Source organism: Alexandromys fortis, unplaced genomic scaffold (assembly GCF_014885135.2).
Source record: "Alexandromys fortis isolate MF-2015 unplaced genomic scaffold, M_Fortis_MF-2015_v1.1 scaffold_38, whole genome shotgun sequence".
Taxonomy (NCBI): Eukaryota; Metazoa; Chordata; class Mammalia; order Rodentia; family Cricetidae; genus Alexandromys; species Alexandromys fortis.
In genome coordinates this window covers 2,552,140-2,565,502 of record NW_026067916.1, presented here as the reverse complement: position 1 = coordinate 2,565,502, position 13,363 = coordinate 2,552,140, and the positions used below count along the sequence as shown (strand labels likewise).

The 13,363-nt window shown below is 42.7% G+C and overlaps 1 protein-coding gene across 8 annotated transcripts in view; it reads right to left on the bottom strand.

The window, feature by feature from the left end:
• Window positions 1-13,363, bottom strand: part of Cdk14 (cyclin dependent kinase 14) — a 575,534-nt gene that overhangs the window by 490,382 nt on the left and 71,789 nt on the right. For 4 of the 8 annotated variants that reach the window (XR_007591247.1, XM_050139706.1, XM_050139705.1 and 1 more), the window contains exon 3: window positions 4,928-4,978. The exons of the other annotated variants lie outside the window; for them this stretch is intronic. Coding sequence is in view for 3 of the 4 variants with exons in the window: in XM_050139706.1 (XP_049995663.1) it covers window positions 4,928-4,978 (51 nt within the window). In the remaining variant the exon portion in view is untranslated. The remainder of the gene's footprint in view (window positions 1-4,927; window positions 4,979-13,363) is intronic. 8 annotated transcript variants of the gene reach the window in all.

The following is a 13,363-nucleotide window of genomic DNA, read 5'->3' as shown; positions in this document are numbered from 1 at the left end:
AAACCCCTCACCAAGAAAATAAACAGATGTCCCAAGTGGAAGTCATCGATCTTCATCTTACGGCCTCTGAAAATGTGCCTGGACCATTCCATCCTACTCACACAATGTGGATAATGACAGGCACAATGTGGATAATGACAGAGTATAGAGATCTGGTCCCTAGGAAATGTCCTTGAGACACTTGAAGCAGCACATCCTCTCCCTTCCGTGCAGCTCTATGGCTAGACAAGGGTAAAATCTCCCAGGTAACCACCAAATCAATGTGGCCACAGTCTGCTTTGAAGACAAACACCTTCAGTAGTGAGAGGGAGGCTCATCTCCGTGACTGCGGAAAGTTTTATGAGTGTTATGCTGATACGAAGTCAGCTGCAGCATCCTGGTCTTTATTCTGTCACAGTTTTATAGGCCATGGAAGCTGGGCTTAGACTGCCTGGGTTCATATCATGACCACTTTCCAGGTGGTCGACTCCAGGCAAGTTCCTTCACCCTTGGTGTCTGCTTGCCAGAGAAATGGAAATCATTATGACAACACCGATTTCTGAAGATTGTGGTAAGAATTTAGTTGCCTTTCCTAAGGTTCTAGAGCAATGCTTTGTCACAGAATAAGCACTTCATCCGGGGACCCCTACAGTGTTTATTGTATAAAATACAAATAATCAGACTATGTGTAGAGATTTTGCAATAGAACCAAACAATGAGATGGTTTTCATATCTACAAGGAACACCATCCTTCAAAGGGAACTTTTAAAAGTTTTAGACTCAGCCTCACTGCAGAAATAATTTCAAGGTAGAATGTGAAATTCTTACAGCACAGCAGGTTAAAATAAAAACCCAAGCAGCAAGGCTGGAGACTTGGCTCAGCGATTAAGAACATGTATTACTCTTGCAGAGAAACCCAGCTCTGTCCTATCTATTCCTAGCATCCTTATCAGACAGCTCACATACAACTCCAGCCCCAGAGGATCCGATGCCCTCTGCTGGCCTCTAGTGGCACCCATATGTACATACCCACAAGCCTACGCGTAACTTCAAATAATAAAAATACATCTCTAAAACAAAACACCCAAACCCACATGGCTTGGTGGGACTGAGACATCTGGTTCTACATGGAAGACTGAACACAGACTTTTTTTCTCCTCCCTTATCAAAACAAGAAATAAACTCACTAGGACACGGGCAAAGTTAGAAAGAAACCTATCAACAATGCTGAAGGAGCAATTACTGGTTTGAGTAAGCAAAGAAATCTGGTTCGGAAACCAGTGACATGTGAGCTAGTTTCTGCACCAAATACATACAGGTCAGAAAACAAGAAGGGAGGCTAAGAAGCTATGCTGAAACTGGAGAGCTGTGCAGGCTGTTAGGTCACAACTTAAAGCTATAATCGCTGCACATCTTTACCCAGTGGACCAGGTTATTCTCTTAGATACCAGTGTCTGCACATCTTTACCCAGTGGACCAGGTTATTCTCTTAGATACCAGTGTCTGCACATCCTTACCCAATGGACCAGGATATTCTCTTAGATACCAGTGTCTGCACATCCTTACGCAATAGACCAGGATATTCTCTTAGATACCAGCGTCTGCACATACTTACCCAATGGACCAGGTTATTCTCTTAGATACCAGCGTCTGCACATCCTTACCCAATGGACCAGGTTATTCTCTTAGATACCAGTGTCTGCAATTCTTACCCAATGGGCCCAGGTTATTCTCTTAGATACCAGTGTCTGCACATCGTTACCCAATGGACCAGGATATTCTTTTAGATACCAGTGTCTGTACATCCTTACCCAATGGACCCAGGTTATTCTCTTAGATACCAGTGTCTGCAATCCTTACCCAATGGACCCAGGTTATTCTCTTAGATACCAGTGTCTGCAATCCTTACCCAATGGACCCAGGTTATTCTCTTAGATACCAGTGTCTGCACATCCTTACCCAATGGACCCAGGTTATTCTCTTAGATACCAGTGTCTGCAATCCTTACCCAATGGACCCAGGTTATTCTCTTAGATACCAGTGTCTGCAATCCTTACCCAATGGACCCAGGTTATTCTCTTAGATACCAGTGTCTGCACATCCTTACCCAATGGACCCAGGTTATTCTCTTAGATACCAGTGTCTGCAATCCTTACCCAATGGACCCAGGTTATTCTCTTAGATACCAGTGTCTGCAATCCTTACCCAATGGACCCAGGTTATTCTCTTAGATACCAGTGTCTGCACATCCTTACCCAATGGACCCAGGTTATTCTCTTAGATACCAGTGTCTGCAATCCTTACCCAATGGACCCAGGTTATTCTCTTAGATACCAGTGTCTGCAATCCTTACCCAATGGACCCAGGTTATTCTCTTAGATACCAGTGTCTGCACATCCTTACCCAATGGACCCAGGTTATTCTCTTAGATACCAGTGTCTGCACATCCTTACCCAATGCAGCAGTATATTCTCTTAGATACCAGCGTCTGCACCTGTACACTGGAGACACCATGAAAGGGAAACACAATGGTCGCCAGCGCTAACTTCAAAGCACTCAATACTGTAACAGCATTTCTTCGGGCTGCCAACCAGCTCCCAAGTCACAACTCAGAGATTTGTTATTAGTTATGAATGCTCAGCTTTAGCTTAGGCTTGTTTCATCCTAGCTCTTATAATTTAAATTAACCTGTTTCATCTACGTTTTGCCTCGGGGCTACATTAACCTCCTTGTTTGTCCTCCTCTGCGTCTAGGAGGCTGGCAGCTGCCTGGCTGACTGGCCCTGGGTTCTCCCTCTCTTTCTCCCTGGTTTTCTCCTCTCATTCTCTTCTCTCCTAGATTCCTCCTCCTACTTATTCTCTCTGTCCGCCAGCCCCAACTATCCCTTCACTGCCTAGCTATTGGGTGTTCAGATTTTTATTAGACCAATCAGGTGCCTTAGGCAGGCTAGATAAAACAGCAACACATCTTTCCACAGTTAAAGAAATTCAGAATAAACAGATGTAACACATCTTTGTGTAGTTAAACAAATGTGCCATAAAGAATGCAACATACCTTTACATAATTCAAGTAATATTCCACAAGAGAATACTGGGTTCACTAGGACCCTCACATCAAGTCCCTTAATCTACTCACACACACAAGGCCCAACCTAACCCATCTGATTTTCCCATCTGAAAGAAAAATGTCTCCAACAATGATTGACTCCTTTGAGGAAGCCATTCTGGTTGCTGGGTCATTACCATTAAGCAAAGCAACTTGCTAATAAGCTTTCCATACGGAGAAGGGCCAATCAGAGAGCACATCAAGACTTTTCCTTACACACTGGAGATGATAATCATGCAAATCATGTATTTATGAACAGCTGCAAACATGTAAGAACAGCAAACAGAAGGAAAGATAGACACATATAACAGACTTACACAGAAAAGAAGAACACTTTAAAAGTAAGAAAGCAGCCGGCTATGGTGCCACACTTCCATAATCCCAGCACTCAGGAGGCAAAGGACTGAAAGTTGCAAGTTCAAGGCTATCCTGAGCTACATAATAAAACCCTGTCTCAAAATGCCAAAGGAAAAAAGGGGAAAAAATAATACATAAAGGAACCTGGCAGACAACAGAACGGTGATTTTAAAGTTCTTCAGGGAAAATATTTCAACTACAATTCTAAATGAAGCCAATATATCAACTGAATGTAAGAACAGAAATAAGGGCAGGAACAAAGCTTTCCTTAGGAATCCACTGGTTAAGCATCCTTCAAAACAAAGAGGCAAGCCAGGGATGGTGACTCAGGCTTGTATCACAGCACTTGAGAGACCTAGGGAGGAGGAGTCTGCAATCAGCATAGGCTGCAGAGTGAGATCCTGTCTTAGGAAACAAACCTAGAGAGCAGGGGGCATAAGATCTTGCTGAAAAGTGAAGGAATACAGAAGACTCAGCAGGATTATGGGGGTCCTTTGGGACTAAGGCAAGTGAACAGGGAGCCAAGGTCCACAAAAGCAGGTACTGTGGGACATAGATGGACAAGGACACAGACAAAGGAGCAAGTGTGAAAATGTTAGTAAAGTCAAGCCAAAACAGAACAAAAGGCAATGTGCTGTAGTATACCTGCAGGCTCTTAAGGGCATCTTTGTGTGCCAAAACAAAGTTCATGAACTTAAAGTGACAACCATTAAATAATTTATAGACAAATTTTAAATGAACTTTTGAGAAACGTTACAAAAAAGTATTTAGGCAATTACGGCATCATTTTCAAATAAAACATAGCTACTCAATATAGATGGTATTTGAAAGTAAGTCTTCAAAAGATAGACATATAATAGAAAATCTGTGTGTATCTTCTAAAAACTGAAGCAATAAAACAAAAGGTACATTTTTGGCCTCCATAAGAAGTGTCTTGTGACCGATCAGCAACATAAAGTGGGAAGTCAGAACAAATCCTCACGTATTTGCAATACAATGCATCTTTAAGCCAACTCTAAACACAAAATGCATCACACACTTCTCAGGTCAAAGCACACCACACTTCCTTCATCTCTATTGTGTATATACCGACAGGCATGGTGTGAAAATTGCACCATTCTCTCAAAGCTAATCTACAAATGAACCAGAACCATGTCTCTACTGCCCTACACTAACCCTGAAAATGGCTAACTACCATCTTCTGGATTCTCACTTACTGAGTCTGCTTACAAAATAAAGCCCCCAACCACCTCTCAGGACCTCCAGCACAGCTGCCCTTGTGGGGCAATGATCACATCACCGTAAGATGCTCTTGACTTCTGCAGGAACGTCTCACCTGGTTTCCTGCCATCGCTGCCCTTTCTCAACATAACTGATAAAAACTTTCAAAGTAGACATGAAGCCACATCACTCTACTCAAATTTATTTTACTTAATCTTTAGTTTTGGTTATGAGTGTTTTATCTGCATGTGTACATGTGTCTCACCTGTGTCTTGGTGTCCTCAGAGGTCAGAAGAGGGCGCTGAAACCCCTGGAACTGAAGTCACAGATGTTAGTAAGTTAGCACATGAGTGCTGGGAACCAAACCTGGGTGCCCTGCCAGAGCAGCAAGAGCTCCTAACCACGGTGCCATCTCCCCACCCACTCACAAACTCTCACATGGATGGATGTGGATTTCACACCTGAAATCCCAGCATTCAGAGGGTGAGGAGGGGGATCTAAAGTTCAAGAGCAACGCAAGCTATAAAGACCCTGTCTCCAGATCCCAAACTAAAAGCAAATCAGAACTTGTTAGATACACAGATAGAATGGCAGCCATGGGAGGATTCCCAAAAGGAGCTGACACACAGCTGCATTTCCGGAAGGGCTTTATCAGGAGAAGGAGCCATATATGGGACATGGCTAGGTCTTATGTCAGAAGAGCATTATGAAGACAGCCTAACAGTTGAGAGGACTGCCACTGAGGGACAGTTTAACCCAAGAGAGATAAAGCCTCCATGAGGGGGTGGGGGGAGAGAGTCTTCAGAGGAATGCCATGAACAAAGAAAAGTATCTGGGTTTTCTACATTTTCAGGGCTAGGGAGAAGTTTTACACCATGTGGTTTTGCCTGGGACAGTTGTGGTGATCTGGATGAAAATGGCCCCATGGGCTCTTACAGAAAGGCACTATTAGGAGATGTGGTCTTGTTGGAGAAGTGCGTCATGGAGTGGGATTTAAGGTTTTCCAAGGCTCAGGCCCAGTATCGTTCTCTTTCCTGCTGCCCACTGATCCAACTGTAGAACTCGTGGCTCCTTCTGCAGCACCATGTCTTCCTGTGCAATACCATGCTTCCTGCCATGGTGATCATAACTAAACCTCTGTAAGCCAGCCCCTGCTGTGGAATAACCTTTTTATACACTGTGAAGATGTGCCTTTCTGATTGGTTTAGTAAAAAGCTGAATGGCCAAATATTTAGGAAGGATTTTCAGATACACAGGACCCTGGGAAGAAGAAGAGGGGAGTCACCAGTCAGGAGAGGAAGCAGCACAGTTAGTACAGGGTAAAGGTAATAAAGACACGGGACAAAAAGTAGATTGATAGAAATGGGTTAAGTTGTAAGAGCTAGTTGTTAACAAGCCTAAGCTATCAGCCAAGCTTTTATAATTAATTGTAAGTCTCTCTGTCATTACTGGGGAGCCAGCAGTCCCCACAGAAAGGTCCGACTACAAGCCCCAATTAAACGTTTTCCTTATGAAGAGTTGCCATGGCCACTGTGTCCCTTTGCAGCAACAGAAACCCTAACGAAGACAGACAGCATATCTGACAAAGAACATGGGAGAGCCAGATACTGGTGAGGGAAATACATCAGGACTTGTAAAACCACACCACAGGACGATTCTTAACCTTGTCCCTTGAGCATTGCAGGAGGTGGAGGAATAAGTGGCCTGATGTTCATCCGACCACGGGGGCCTTACTTCCCAGGGTAGCATCTTCTGAAAGAGGCAGGCTACAATCCGACCTTCTCACAGTTCTTGTCTCCTACGTTGATGCTGCAGTAGAGCAGCCTGCCGTGTATACAATGTAGGATACGCTTCTGACTTTATTCCGATAGCCTTCCCCCTTGCTCACCATGTTCCACTAACAGTGGCCCCTTACTGCTGCTGGAAATCCTAAGCTCCCCGGCATCTCCACGCCTTAGCCCTCCTGGCCTCATGTCTACAGAAGTACCCCTTCTATGAGTCCTGGGTGCTACTGCCTGCCTCACTCCACAGCTGAGTTCCAGGAGGGGGTGCTTTCATCGGATTCATCCACTGCTTAATCCTCATGGTCCAGAACAGAGACAAACACACACGCAATGATATAATCCATTAAGAGTACATTTTCAAGTTTAAAAAGGCAGTTTTAAGTAATTATAATGATGTTTTAAAAACTCACAATACAGAGCACGCAAATGGAACCTGAGGGCCAAGAGAGCAGTAGTCATAATTATAACTTACATATTATTTGTTTTATTTTTTTCTTAACTTCTAAAGTGATCTTTGGGAAAGGAGCTGCAATCAGTGTAATTTTGATACTTTTTTTTGCTCTCAACAGTATCTAGATAGAAAAGCAGCTTAATTATAGCTATATAAATGATTCCACACATTCGTTGTACCGGTGTTTTAATTCTGAGTTAGCTACAACTTGAAGCAACGCTTGTGCTGTCTCCTAGAATGACGCAACGTCAGGGTCCGAATTCTGAAGTTACAGAATGTCACAGCGTGAGAGAAGCCGCACTATGACTCTGGGGTCAGTGTTTCTAAGGAGACTTCTATTTAAGATGAGGGAAACTAAGTTGTGGTATTTTGTATAGTTAATTAAATCCTTTATAACCTAAAACTGAAGAAATTTAAGGAAACAGGAATATTTAGTAACGATTGCAAATAATAATAATGGGAACTGCCAAACGCATTTTATGAGTACTGCAATACTAAATACCCGGTAGAATAACGATGTGAGCTCGGTAGGCACTATTGTTAATTCCATTTTGAAGATAAGAAAAGTAGGACACTGAGAAAATGAGCCACTTCAATAGGAACCAGCTAGAGTTACAACTCAAATCCATGCCACCTGACCCGAGAGCTCACACCCCTCACTGTCCCGTGACTTTCCCTTTCTGAAACAACCAGTTCCAAGTTCTTCACTGTCTTTCCCTTCTACAGCAGACCTGAGCTATAGACTTACATTTTTGGAGAACATATCACTTCATTTGAAATTAAGACACCAACCTCTGATTCCAGCAATCAGGAGGCAGAAGCAATCAGATTTCGTGAGTTCAAGGCCAACCTAGTTTAAATACAGCATTGGGCCAGCAGAGCTTCACGGTTACACAATCTCTCAATTACAACAAAAAACAAATTAAGATCCTGTGGGAAAAAATGATTAGATTCTTATGTTTTTCCTCTCCTCCCTCCCCCAGTGTGTGTGTATGTATGTAAACAAAATACATTAATTTTTTTTAACCTAAAAAACTTAAGATGTAGGTTCAGGCATCAACCCAGTAGCCATGTAAGTCATCTATAAGTCTTAAGGACAACCAGGAATATAAAAATGTATAAACATTTCCTCAGAGACTAAAACCTCCCCTTCCTTTCCATTGGGTCATCAGAAAAAATATTCTGAATTTATTAGCAACTTCTAAATTCTTTCATTCATTTACCAACCAATTACAAACTCATAGAACTTTCCTAAACAGTAATTCAAATGTAGATAATTTTTGTTTAATGCTTTCAAAATAACCTGAGCAAATCATACATACATTTTTTTCATAGGTCATGTTGAAGTCAAATTCTGCCCAGTTATGTCAACTTCGATTATACAAAAACCATCTCTCCCCAACAACCAAAGAAAGTTTTTAGAGAGCAACTAAAGTATTCTAGGTTGACAAACCAAACTGCCCACACGGCTCCTCCAGGGTCAGCATGGGAAAATGCCCACCACTGATCCTCGAGGACCAGCATGGGGAAATGGTGTTTGTAACAGCTCCTAAAGCAAGGCTTCACAGACCACAACTCAGTTAACAGAGCATTGCCATCTCTAAGACTTCTCCATCGTCTGCAGGTTTCTGCTCAACAATGTAAGGGGTTCTCTGTTCTCATCCAGCCTCCCAGACAACCCCTTAGATCCATACACAAAACAACAAGGGATGTTGGTGATGAAGCCAGGTGTAATCAAACCGAAAGCAAAACCCTTATGTTCTAAGGCCAAAGCAATCAGGAAAGCCACCAGCAGCAACATCTGTGGGTCCTGAGAGTACCCACAAGTCTCTTCAAGAACTGCACATGTCTCTCTCCACTCCTCCAACCGCATGGAGCCATACTGGTTGTCCTTGTGCACCAGAAATCCAGATGATTGCACAAATACCACGCTGGTACCATACCCCAACTTTCAGCTGACTGAGATCTAAGGCCCTGGAGGCGAGAGTGGAGCTTGGCAGAGCTCAAACTCCACTAAGAGAAACAGGGGAAGCCAGGAACCAGTCTCATGTGCAGTGCAGCCACTGTGCGCCAGCCAGGTAGATTTTAAAAGCACAGTTGTGGGTGTGTGGGATGAAGGACAGGGAAGGGAAAGGCTGCCAATTTCACTACAGGCTCCGGGCTGACGGAGTGATATCATCGTTGCAACCGCTGTTTGCTCACATGAATGCTACTTAAAACTGTCTGAAGTCAGCACTGATTATGCCTGCAGTCTCAGGAAGCTCAGTTTAGGTCACAACACCACCGGGACACTACGGTGAGTCGTTATTGAATTACCACTGGACACATTTGCACTTGAAAGGCACCACAAAAAAAATGTTTGTTTTCCAGTTTACTTTTATTTGTTGTTGTTAAATCAGTTACACTGTCAAGAATTCCTGACTTCATGCTTAAATATGCATGACTGTTAAGTCATTTCCACATATTTCTTAAATAATAACAATTTGTTATCAGGCAGAAATAACTAAACAGATTTTTAACTGCATAATTTTATAATGATATTTATGGAAGGCTAATTGTGTCCTAGGAATACAAACCAAGTGTTATGGTTAGGTTTTTTTTATATAATTGCAAAACATGCCATTTATTTCCTTCCACGTTCCCAGCCCCTCCTTTTTTTGTAGGGTACCATTGCTGACTTCCACTAGGAATCTGCATCCGCTGGTCTATGACTGATCCCCGGTGTCAAAAGCAGATATTGGATTCCAGAGAAAAATCTCTGAAGCAATCATTCTCTGCCCTCATTTTCAGTGCAGGGGTGGCCCACGGGGGTGTTTTAAACATGTGGACTCTGACTGCTATGACCACCGCAGCCCAGCCTTCGTCTCTTCAACTTTACTCCACAGTTCCCTAGAAGTCATGGCCTTTCCCTTTGTATTCTGTCGTCCATATACTGTGAGCACTGATTTACGGAAGACAGACAGACAGACAGAGGGGGAGGTAATTCTGAGTCACATTTCTCAGCAGTCAAATCTGACCGCTGCCTTGAACCAGTATTTACTGACTCCATCCTCTGTCCTGAAGCAGCTGCCATTGCTGTAGCTTCAATAATTGTTCCTAGTTTATATCACCATGGGAGAAAACTGCCACCACGTCCCAAGGGCATTCCTCAGGGTGTCTCTAGGTGGCTTTTATAACCTAAGTCTCTCCAGGACTAATAACTCCATCCTGTTTTAAGTTCCTTTGGGGAGCAAAGGTTAGCTATTTTTAAAGAGATATCTTGTTTTAAATAAGGGCCTTTTTAAGGTTACGGGGACCCTTGGCCCCAAGGACCGTGGGTAAAAATTTCCTGCCTGGGTATCAAAACCTTCTACAAGGTAGCAATCCCGTTCCCTTTCCTACCTCCTCCCACACTGTGTATAAAGGGCAGTGCTGCTCCCCGAACCCCATAATTATTTCTCCTTTCAATGACTGCATTCCCCCTTATCCTCTGCTCCGGCAAAGAACCTTACTTGGCCCCTTCTGGCCAGCAAAACCCGACTCACAGTGAGTAATGTCCTCTGGGTAGCACCCTCCCCCCCAACCCAGTTCTTGCTTTGCTCAGCTGCCCTGAGCGCAGTGGTACCAAGTCTCTTCCCACCAGATCGGCCTGATTCAGTCAGTCGCAGCAGGCTCGAGGAGGTCTTCTACATGGACTCGTGTAAACACAACTGCAGCTAATGTTCGTAACTGCAGGCCTCTCCTAAACCTCCCCACCCCTCGTGGTCACCTGGTTCTCTGTAGCCCATTGGGACTGTGGAGAGGAAATGGCCGAATGGGTGGACTAGTCTAGCTGATAGTTCTGAATTTTATACGGTGCAGCTGCTCTGCAAAAATCACTCATAACTGGACCATGCATTCGCTTATTTAGAGGCTGTCAGGACGAGTGGATTTTTAATTCTTTATGCTGCCAGGGAGACTAGCTCACAAGCTGCTCTTGCTGGAGTTTCTGGTCTGTTCCTGGTCATACGCTGTCCTGGAACCGCATTACTCACAACTAAGCTTGGGTACGTCAGAATGTTGCATGCATAGAAAACTCCAAACCAAAAAAAAAAAAAAAAAAAAATCCACTAATGCTCTCAAAAACTCGAGGTTAATGGCCAAGAGTTGCAATTTGGATTCATCATTTCCCGGGAGCTCTTATTTTTAGAAAATAATGACAGGTACGCACCTGGCTTGCCCCACATGCACCGTATAATTTATGGTTGGTTCACTGACTTGGCAGTGTTCACCAGCATTTACACAAGGAAGTGGCATACACTGTGAAAACACAGCCTTTACTAATACAGTGTTAGAATTCTATCCATTCTGAACAAAATTTACAGACCATCTCTTGCATCAATAAAGCAAACACCACCAAGTTGCATATTTAAGTTGATTTTCCAATATAGATAACATTTTTGATCAGTTAAGTTGAAGGTGACAGAAAATGGTGATGACCCCAAGCTCCTTTCTCCTGGATTAAACTGGCCCTGAAAGGTATTCTTAAACTCTTACATGAGGGGAAAGAGAAGGCAAAAGTTGATTTAGGGACGAATGGGTGGACATTTCAAAACTAAAGTCAACCAAAAACACTGCTAAAGACAGGAAGAAAATTCAACAGCTCACAGACACTGAAGAGATCTCAGCAGTAGGGACGCTATTCATCAACTGAGAGCTATACACTAACATCTTTAAAACAGGGTCGGGTCTTAGTGTTGAACACTCCCCTTGACAACGCTACAATCTTACCCAGTTTAAAAACCAGACCAGTGGAACAGGCAATTTTCCCAAAGATACACAGTATGCTGTGCTTTCTTGTGTATCAATATTTTCAAAAAGAAATATAACGGAATAAGAGGAATCGTCAGTGTCTCTCAGTCCTTTTCAGAGAAGTAGGAAATGGCAATTAATACGGAGAACATCCCCTGGGCAGACTTCAGACTACAGGAAACTGTGGAGTGCCCAACCCTAAATGGGGTGTGTACATACCATATCCATCCCTCCAAGACTCAGGGATCTTCTAGAGACAGGGTAGAAAGGTTGGAGAGCCAGGAATCCTGGGTAAATCCAAGCAAATGGTATTTTCTGAATATATCAGGGCTGCCTATATGAACTCACAGCGACTGTTACAGCAACCGCAAGACCCCGAACAAACTCAAAGCAACCACGACAGCATCCACAAGACCCCCTACCACAAGCCAAACAAATCTGCAGCAGGGGAAGTGGGAAGGAAGTCCCAGCACTAGCTGAGGAACTGCTGGCATCTGGTGATGTCTGGGTAAAAGACAGTCACTGTGTAGATTGCTCACACTCTGGGCAGGCCCCCACTCCCCGGGGCACTGCCACAGAAAAGAGAATCAGAGAGCTGTAGGAGGAAGAGCAAGACCCAAAGTTGGGCAGGGAGGAAAATCAGGTGGAAAGGGGAAATCTTGGAGGAGTGAAGATGGGGGAGTAAATATGATCAAAATATGACGTAAAAATTAAAAATGCTATTTTAAAAATAAGAAAAAAACATAAATACCAGGTATTAAGTATTTGTAAGAAATCTACATGATAAAAAATAAAAATGAAAATAAAAAAGAAAACAAATTATTAAGTAAATCACTTTAAATAAATAAAAAAAAAAACTAAGGAAACTACCAGAAGAAAACATGGCTGAATATTTTTCTCATTTCAGTACGGGAAAAACTTCTATCATATAAACCAAACCTCAGGAACCATAATATTCAAAGATTAGATAAATGTGAAAAAAGAATGTGTATATAAAACATATATGTGAAATAACTGTGATAAAATGGCAAAGAATGCATGTTATAGACATGTATATAACAAAGATTATTATCCCTGCCAATACAACAGGCTCTCAAGAGAAAAAAATTACTTTCTCAATACAATAATTGGCAAAAGATAAAAACTGACTACACACACAAATGACAAATGATTTGTCTGCTCTTGTAGTTCAGCCTCATTATAAATTAATTAGAAACAAAAGTTACAATACACAAGCAAACCAAGTTTAACACGGAGAATGTTTAATTAAGGCTACTCAGATTTAGGAAAATATATAAAGTATTTTAGTACAATAAAAGGTCAATCAGAAAATAATCGCAGCATCTAGAGGAGCATTTGCTAATTTTCAAAACTGTTATTTTAAAAACAAAATAGGTTGTGCTGTGGGTCCGGGCCTGTGGAAGACTCAGAGCACCAGCCCACAGGGCCTGGGTCCAGCACTTGCCCACTGAGAAAAGTCAGCTAGTCATGAAAAGAAGGGGTTTTGTTTTTAACATAATGAAGCGACATTAAGAAAACGGTTCCAATCATTCCACGGGAGGACGTCCACCAGCAGAAAAGCTGCTGTCGAGAGGAGAAGCATCTCAGAGCATCACTAGAAAAGACAGAGCGGCTTTGTGGTCGAGTAATTTTGAAATGACAAGTTGATAAAGCTTCTCAGAAACTTTACTATAGA